The sequence below is a fragment of the Alligator sinensis genome, unplaced genomic scaffold (assembly GCF_000455745.1).
Source record: "Alligator sinensis unplaced genomic scaffold, ASM45574v1 scaffold222_1, whole genome shotgun sequence".
In the NCBI taxonomy this organism is placed as follows: Eukaryota; Metazoa; Chordata; order Crocodylia; family Alligatoridae; genus Alligator; species Alligator sinensis.
The window spans coordinates 3,508,992-3,518,568 of record NW_005841912.1 but is presented as its reverse complement, the minus strand read 5'-3'; the positions used below and the strand labels follow the sequence as shown (position 1 = coordinate 3,518,568).

The 9,577-nt window shown below is 40.6% G+C and overlaps 1 protein-coding gene across 1 annotated transcript in view; it reads left to right on the top strand.

Moving 5' to 3' along the window:
* SLC4A4 (solute carrier family 4 member 4) overlaps window positions 1–9,577 on the top strand; it is a 307,465-nt gene that overhangs the window by 277,195 nt on the left and 20,693 nt on the right. The window contains exons 19-20 of the mRNA XM_006018773.3: window positions 3,170–3,348; window positions 5,495–5,567. Coding sequence (XP_006018835.1) covers window positions 3,170–3,348; window positions 5,495–5,567 — 252 coding nt within the window. The remainder of the gene's footprint in view (window positions 1–3,169; window positions 3,349–5,494; window positions 5,568–9,577) is intronic.

Below are 9,577 nucleotides of genomic sequence, written 5' to 3'. Positions count from 1 at the left end.
AAGAGCAGCATTGTTTTTTGCTTTAACTATATTACATCTTATGCTAGTGATTCTGAAGCAGGGTGCTGTGGCACCCTGGTTAGCACTGCACGATATGCAAACACCTATACATGACCCACAAGATAAACCCAGAGATTTCAAATAGGAATCCACAGTATCAAAAACACTCTGTTGTAGTCTTTCTGAGTTCTTTGTAAGTGAAGAATTGCTCTATTAGTTTTCTATAATGAAAAAAAAATGAGTGAAACTGAAGAGCTGGCATGTTCTGAGGGGTGCCTTTAGTATAAAAAGATAGAGAACCACTGTTTGATGGGCAGAAAAAAATAAGTAAGAGGGAATATCCACTGTAGCATTTTCTCAGGTTGTTGCTTCAATTCTTTAATGATTAGTTAACAGAAATGGCAAAATGCTATTCTGTCAAAACCCTCCATATATTTTTATATTACAAAATATAAATATTTCAGCATGGGGCTATTTTAATATCAAAATTCACTTTCTTTGTTTCTGATTATAGGAATGTGGTTTTTGTGTAAATGAGGTTGAGGAGGGGAGAGAAAATGAATAGGTTCTCTAGTTCCTCTCAGAAAAAAAAGCCATATGCAAATTTATTGTAAGAAGTAGGCCAATTTTGGTGTGAGTACCTTGTTAAAATATTGGATGCCTATTGACCTACTGTCTGAAACTTTGCTTACCAAAGATAAAAAGTGCACAAACAATGAACAATATTCAGGTCTAGCTAGGTGCCTTTCCCTGCTAGAGTAGGTTTTAACTCACCTGTTAGTTCTAGTAAAATCAAATTTAACAGATGTTAAAACATCTAATCTCCTTTAAACTATCAAACTCCTAATATAGCCCTTTTAGAGTTTTATTTTACAGATGCTTTTCTTCTATGCCCCCCTCATTTTCTCAAACTTATTCCTTATTTTTGTGATTAGAGCAAGAAGTGTGTAGATATTGCTTAAAAGAAGCCTTTTTTGGTCAGAGGTGTAAGTAAGAACATTGGTGCCCTGGGCTGGGCCATGCAGGGTGCTGAGTGCTAACCTTCCTGCACCAGTTCCACTGCCTTTATGGTAGTGGCATGAGCTCCCCAGACATGGGCTGCTCATACAATGTTGCAGGTAGCAGTGCAGGCCTCCCAGGGGCTACCCTTCTTGTACATCTTCTAAATTGGTACCTGAGACTGATGCCTCACTTGCCTACCACTAGTTATGTTCCTGTTTTTTTCTCATTGGGTGAAATAACCAGTTTTCTCAAAGTTTATTTCCATAGACATCTCATATTAAATAATTAGAAGAGGTTGAGTTATTTCTAATTCAGTTTGGCAAACTTAGACCACTTTTATCCTTAAAAATGCTTTAATGCTCTAGGTTGTTCATGTTGCTCTCAACAACTAGGAACATATCTGGATGTCCATGAAGATACGGTTACAATGGTGGCCATTTTTGTAGTGACTGCCACCAGTTCCCCTATTGCAGCTAAATCCTGCAGTTCTTTTCTGCTCTAAGTCCAGGATCTCAAATATCCCAGTGTGATAACTGATGTTGACTTTTGTCAACTTTTGACTTTTGCCAATGTTGACTTTTAACAAACACAGTCTAGCTTTTATAACCCTTTGAACTGAAGGTTGCCATCACGCATGTTTCAGAAAATGGTTATGCCCATGGGTATTTCCCAATAGCTTATTAAAATTAAAAGTTAGCTTTGGACTGCTTTTACTAAGGGGTGAATTGGCTAATCATTTAAAATAGGAGGAGATAACTTGGCAGGCACTGCTAAAGTAGTTTATGCCAAAAGAAAGGATGTTTCCAAGCCAAAAGGGCTTGCTGGGTAGGTAGAGCGGGTTCATGAGAAGTGTGTGATTGTGGGCAGCTGCCACTTTCCAAAGAGGAAGGCCTGACTCTTACAAGTACTGAGTATCCACAAAACCCATGGAGGCTAATGGGAGCTGCAGATGTACAGCATCCAGACAACGTAGAGCAAGAGGAAGGAAGGAGACAGTCCCTGGCATGTATCTGCCTGGATAGTCATTTGGCACTGCCTTTCCTCTGACAGATTTTGAAGGAATGAGTAATTTTGCTTGTGCGGGCATATACTGCCCATTGCATTTTCCTTCACACTAATAGATTTTTTTTTTGCTTAAGCTTCCTCCTAAATGAGATTTCCGAGAAAAGGATCAGACTTGTAAGAAGCAGCAGGTGAGATCCTGGCCTTTCACTCTGTGAAGAGAGATGTCCTGTATATTTGTAATAGGATCTATAGTGTAACAGCTAATGCTCTGTTACAAGCTGTGATCCTGTATTCTGGACCATTTTTCCACGCCTTAGCACTTTCCAAATTCTCTTCTTGCTATAACTACCTCACACTGTGAACACAGACAGTTCTGTTTTCATAGACGCTACAGGGGCTTGGTGCATTTGTTTTCTTCCTCACCATGTTACCTAATAAAATAACAGTGACTTTTACCTAGACAAATACCAATATGAAATTGTGTGTATGTGTATAAATACAAATTTTACAACATGAACAGAGATTTACAGGAGGAGCTTTGAAACACTATGCCTAGAATATATTCAGGCAATATATTTTTGTTGGGAGGTGTACATAATGCTGTTTTGACTGTTAAAATTCTTGTCAAGCTTTGGTGCGTATCCAGCCTAGGTTTTTTCTGGTTTATATTACTTCCTACAGTTGTTCTCAGCTCAGAGCTGGATTTATCCAGATGTACTCCATCATTGTGCTGGTTGAAGGGTTTGATCATGTTCAGTAACACCCTCCAAATTGTTATCCATGTGTGTCTTGTGTAGGCAGTGATAGTTAAAGGCATACAAATTGCCAGATTTACAATTTGGATCTCCATCCAAACTACTCACTAGGCTGCTTACAGTTAAATTGCACGTGTTCAGTAGCTATATCAATCATTTATCCTCCAAAGAGTATCATGCCATATTCTCCTCAGTTTTCCTGGGTGTCTCAGATCAAGCTAAGTCATTCCCCACAATAATGTGTTGATATTTGCTGTTTGATCTATTTGCTGTTAAATCTATTTGATTTGCTGTTTGCTTTGGACACATTGGCTGTTTCTTTCAAGCTGTGAGAGAGCACTGGGTTCCCCAGGACATTTGGAAGAATTATCTTTAACACTGCACTTGTCACCTGTCACCCTCCACAGAAAGGTGCTGGATATCATCTGGACTTGTTTTGGGTGGCTGTTCTGATGATTGTCTGTTCCTTCATGGGCCTGCCTTGGTATGTTGCTGCTACTGTGATCTCCATTGCACACATTGACAGCTTAAAGATGGAGACAGAAACCTCAGCGCCAGGAGAACAACCCAAGTTTCTGGGAGTAAGGTATGCCAAACCAAAGAGGGGCCTTATTTGCCTTGCTTGCTAAAAGTTCAGTGTTCAGATGATTAAATGACCTGCCATAAAAACAGCAGTGATTCAGAGAAACTGGCTATCAGTTTTACAGGAAGTCTTCAGCTCAGCTGAGTTTTCCTTACAGCTCTTGTTCTTTTCCTGCAATGTTCTTTGCTTAAAAGGAAAAAAATTAAGCTGTTCTGTGTGCGTGTATGACAGGCACACACCCTATTGTGCTGGACTTTATGCATTTCATTACCCTTCAACATATCTTAAAATTGACAAGCTTTTGCATAATGAATTTTAATCAGTATGAGGTCCTGTAAAGTTTCATTAATAGGTATCCATTACTATTTCACAGCTTTGAGAATGAAATAGGAAAGTTGAATTGTCCTTAGGATCATAAGGGATTTAGCAGCATAACTCTCCAGTGTTTTGCAGCTGAATCCCCTTTCATCTTTGTGCACCTTATCCAGAATTTTTAGAGCACATTTCCCAGGCTTCGAGGAAGGGAATAGTTTTACTACAGATAATTTTGTAGTTGGGCATTAGGATAGACATATGCAAGCAAATACAGCAGTAAAAAAAAAAAAAGAAACTTGTAGGGTCTAGAGCAACCAATTCAACTTAATGAAGTAATTTACTCTGTAATTAGGTACAGAATTAAGTTGTTTGAAGTGCTTTCAGTAGGAGCCTCAGCATCTGTGAAAATTAGGCCAGTTATTTAGGTACTTCAATGTGAATTGAATTCCCAAACTTTCAGATTAATTAGATTATGAATTTACCCTTAGTTGAATATGCTGGCCAGAATAGACATCTGTGGTTCCTTCCCTCAATGAAAGATATTTATCTGAAGTGTTGAAGTACAATATATTAAGGTTAGGATTCAAAATATGACGCTAATGCACAATTCAATAAGAAACAATTTATTGTCAATTTGCTTATCACACAAATTGCCAGTAATATGTACAAGGTTCTTTGGGTGAATCTGATATCTTTCATTAGACCAACTTAAATGGTTGGAAAAACAATTTTTTTTTTTTTGGAAGCTTTCAGGTTTCAAAACCCTTTGTCAAGCTGAGGAAGCTTCTGCAGTTGGTGTGTGCTCTTCCTGGATGGAATAGTTGGTTTAATAAAAGAGATCAGATTGACCCAAAGAACCTTGTCTGCCTATGTCTGCCTGTCCTTAGACCAACACGGTTACAACCTATGCCCCAGTAATATGTACAGAATTTAGCCTGCCAATTGATTTGTCATGTTAAACATTTAAACATGTTTCTCAGTATTGACCAGTAACACTCTATAGGTTCACCACTACCTCTGAGCTTGCTTTATAGCTACCAAAGTGAAAAATGGCCTTTAGGGATCAGTCTCAGTTTTTAAACAACATTAGGGGGCCAGATTTTCACAGATGGGTGCAAACAGTGCAAAGAATGCAGCTGTTGTCTTCACAAATAAGGTATTGAGGGAAACACAACAGTGGGTGCATCCCCACATGCTGGGGCATGTACTTACAGTGGGGACAAATTTATGCCGCTACTTTTTGCTGCTGTATGCACCCCTTCACGTGGGTTTGGTGCAGGGCAAAATGCTCCACTTCAGAGAAAATGCTGTTTCCCTGCTGCTCCTGGTGTACTGGAGGAGCCAGGGGACAACTAGAGGAGGGGAGCAGCACTGGGCAGCAGCCAAAGCATCTCCTGGGAGGACCGAGCCTCCGTGCCTGATGGCACATGCTCTTGGAGGATGCATTGTGGCACTTTTTCTTGGTGTGTTTTTTTTTACTACTGGGGTTTCCCAGTAGCAAATTGTGCCCCTACAAGGCAAATTTGCAGCACAAGGCACATTTTAATATGCCAGGTGTGCAGTTTGTGGTGCCACAAACCTCACGTGCCTGCGTGTCTGGATTCGGCCAATGTGTGTACTCTGCATTTTCAAGAGGTGCAGGTTATTCTTTGGCCTGTGCATGTATGTATGCATGAACTTGTTGGCATACTACTGCCACTCATCTTTGATAAAATATGGCCTCAAAAATTAATCTTTACAAATGAGGGGGGCTTTTCTCTTTGTGACTTGAAAAAAAAAGGAAACTAGAAATAAAGCAGAAGCTGATTCAGTAACTTCTCTGACTTGGTTTCAGGGAACAGAGGGTAACTGGTATCATTGTATTTGTTCTGACTGGTGTGTCGGTTTTTATGGCTCCCATCTTGAAGGTAAGTTCTTTTTCTCTTCTTTATCCTTAGGACACAGGCAAATAAGCAAACTACCAACCATATAATACCAGATCAACTTTTTTAAGCTATTAAAAGTACTGTCATCATAATGGTATGGAAAAGGAGATTAGGGAGAATTATTGATGTTGTTTTACAATTTAGCAGAAGATTAAAAATAAACTTTTTGGGGATGAAAAGTTACATATTTGTAGCTTGATGCATTATTGCTAAGAAGTTTCAGGGTTGGGATTTTTTGTTCTGTCAAAAAAAGAGTTGTCTTAAATGTTTGTATGCATCATCATTGTATTGCATCTTATGTTTTATGCACCTGCCTTCTGTGTGTTCCCATGGAAAAGATATTGTAAACACATTCGGAGAGCTTGTATGAGCCGTCTGGAAACATGGTTGGTAGCCCAGAGTACTTGCCATGTGGAGACCATCCAGTGGGTGTATAGTCAAGAAAAGGCTATTTAAATTTATGATATGCATGCATGTGTGTATGTAAATGTGTACATCATATACATCCTGCTTTGTATCACTGGAGTGACTCCATGCAGTCTGACAACATCAATGAAACTTAGGACACAGACAGAAGTGATAGTTTTTGCCTGATCTGGCCTCTGAAAGCACTCTGTAACTGTGACCAAACAGAAATGCATGGCTGCAGAGCACTTTAAAAGGGCCTGATTCCACAATAATCCAAACCGTCATTGCATGAGCATTCATTGCATGAGCATTCAGATGAAGATGTTTCAAAACAGAGCATCTTCAGTAACTTCTGTCTGTGGTGCCTCCCAGCCTGTCACTGTTTTCAGAATGGGTGGGGGGAAGGGGAGCGGAAGAGGTTTGGTGTGGGGGTTTTTTAGCCCGTGCCATCTTGTGGGCACTCCACTCTACCCACCCTACCCTCCAGCGCTATCTGGGGAACCTCTAGAATGTGCATCCTCTGCTCCCTTTCCTCCCTCCTATTCTGAAAACAGCTGATAGACTGGAAGTGAGGAGGGGCTGTTGCTAAAAGAAACTGGCTGGAGGCTTGAAGCCAGCAGCTAGATTCCCCTCACTCCTGGAACCAACAGAGAAATTCTGTTTGGTCCTGGTGGTCCTTGAAACTTAGATTGCTTTTTGCAAAGCGTTCTGAGTTACAATGGGGAGCTACATTTCTGTCTGCCCCCTTAGTATCCTTGCATCTTGATCCAAAGGGAGCTTTGGGAATGGCAGCCTTGTAGTGTTGACTACCTTTAATCTGTGGAGTGGGAGAGAGTTCCAGGTAGGGGGAACCATGTAACAGCAAGAATGACTTCTCTGTATGAAGTCTCTGAGAAGGCTGCGAGATGCAAAAGTAGAAATATTTCTGGTAGGTGGGTGGATGGCTCGTGTGTTGGGGGGGTGGGGGGTCTGTGTGTATAGAAGGGAATCTGCAAAGGTCATGTTCCCTGAAATCAAGAAGCATAGAGAGGTTATGGCAAATCTTTTATCTCTTCTGGCAAATATATGTCCTCCTGATAATGGGGAGTCCAGTTCTATGGGAATTCCAATTGCATGTAGGTATCCCTGGAAGGTTATTCATGGCAATTAACTTTCAGCAATACCTACATGTAGGAAATTTGTATTTGTCACCCTTCCCCCAGTCTGTGTTTGTGCACATGGTATAAATATGACTTAGATGAGGGAGAATATTAAGAATTGCTAGCAATGCGTAGAATACATGCTGACTTCAGCTGATGGAGTTACTCAATGAGAGTTTTGCCAGGGGGCTAGCATTTCATCTGCTAAGATCCAGCTGTCATGGCATAAACCTGAGCAGGGCAAAGTCCATCGAACCTACCATGATTTATGCAGAACCATATAACAACTGAATTTCTTGATTTTGGGCTGACTCCTTTGGAAACAAACAAAATTCTGACCCTCAGAAATGCTGTGCAGCTGAGCAGCATGCAAAGTATGTGTCTGTAAAAGGAACAGTACAATAGAAGTGTGATATCGTAATCTCCTGGTTCTTTCTGTTAATGCTAGATTTATTGCTGAGGATTTTCTTTAAAGCTTCTTCCATTTGCCTTTTTTCTTTGGCCGAACGTTATTTACATACAACTACATGCAATTAAGTTGCCCTTAAAGCATTATTAGATTATGAAACACTACTAGGGAAACTGGTTCTACTTTGATGGTGCAGGAACATGTATTCACATATAGACTGTTCTACTGATTTGTTTATTGAGTACTGTAGATGTAGACTATGTTGTGCAACAGGAGAACTATGCCAAACAATTCCTAGACCATAGGATTTACAGTCTAGGAGTACAACCAAGGACTGTTTACCACAGTAACATGCGTTACTGTAAAGAAACAGTGGCAGCAGATGTAGTACACAGGGGGGTATGATGAAAAAATGGTAAAGATGCTTTGCAGTGGTTCCAGAGGAGTAAGTTCAAGTCTTGCTATGGACTTGCACCAAAGGCCATCCCCTAATCAGCCCAACTGTAAATGAGTACCTGGTTATGGGGAGTCAAAAACAGGTGGGTGTGATGCTAGCCATGACATTGCCTTGTGTGCTGTTGGCTACAGAGACTGGTGTAGACCCAGTGGACTGCTCATGTTGGATGCACAGTTAGTGTTTTTTGACCATGTGGAGGAGGCAAATGAAAGGTTGATGCAAATCAGAAGCCTATTCCCAGCAGGAGAACAGGGTTACAGAAAGGCACAAGTGAGGAAAAGCAACAAAAAGAGAGTATAGAAGCGACTCTGGACAGGACAGTAGAGAGTGGGGGAACAGACAAAAGCAAGGCTGAGAAAAGGTCAGTGTTGCTGAGTGCCTTGCTGGTGAAGAGAAGTAGTTTTAAAACATATCAAAACTTTCCTAGAATTCTAGATTTGAGCTGGTTTTAAAAATTGTAATTTTTTCCTTCTGGCTCTTTGTGACTGGGTCTTACTTAATTTTTCATTTGTGTCATGAATTCCCAGCTTAATTTTAATCATGTGGTTGATGGTATGTGACCTCTCTTTACACAAACCCATTCCCCTCCCCACAGTGCATTATGATTTCTAAGCAGAGATTTCTCTGTTCATTTAATTATTTTACACACTTCCTTGAAGCATGGATATGGAATCAAGTTTCATTGCAGGGGGTGTGGGGTAGATTGGCATATCTCCCATGTTAGCCCACATAAGAGTCATCTTGGGAGTGTCTGAGGATCATTAACAAACCTCAGGGATAGGTAGTAGTGTTGTAAGAACTGCCTTGAGAATGAGTTACAAAACCTGTACACTTGACAGTGCTACCAGCAAACTGAAAATAAAAAAGCCCCAATACAATAAAACAGTCAAAAAATAGAACTCCTTCTGTGTGGATGTTTGTTTTGCCTTTCATTTGATTAAGGCAGATTTCCATTGAAATAGCTTAGATCTGGCTAAAAGAGTGCCAAAAAGCTTCCTATTATGCATGTTTTCCTTGTGTTGGCCAGTAGTATGTTTGTTTTAGGTTTTTCAGACAGCAACCTCTTCCTTTGCCAGCAAATACATTGCCAGAGCAATATCTTCCAGAACTTAAGTACTGCATGATTCCTTCTCCACTGCTTTAAGGAAAGCATGATAGCGTATCTAGATTTTATTTGTGCATGATTTACATGTTTAAATAGTTTAAATCAGTGAAATGACACTTGGCATACTTTTCTTATAAGAAAGGAAGTAAAAATTGTAGAAAAACTTCAGAGCATACCTAAAATCAAACTAAAAATCCCCCAAGCCTTCCCTACTTGTGTCAAGATATGTTGTCTTGTCCTATTCGTCAGATCAAGGGAGTCGGCGTGAAACCCTTGGACGTTGCAGCTATGCAAACAACGTAGAGCAGTGGTCTTCAACCTTTTTATGGTGAAGATTACTTCTTGGAAGTAAGGGGCACCCCAGAATCTACTGTGCCTTCCCACCTGCCCCCTGCCCTGCCCCCACCCCACCCCACCCCCAGCCCAGTGGCAGCAGAGAACTGGGGGCAGAACCCAGCCCGGCCCAGTCTGAGA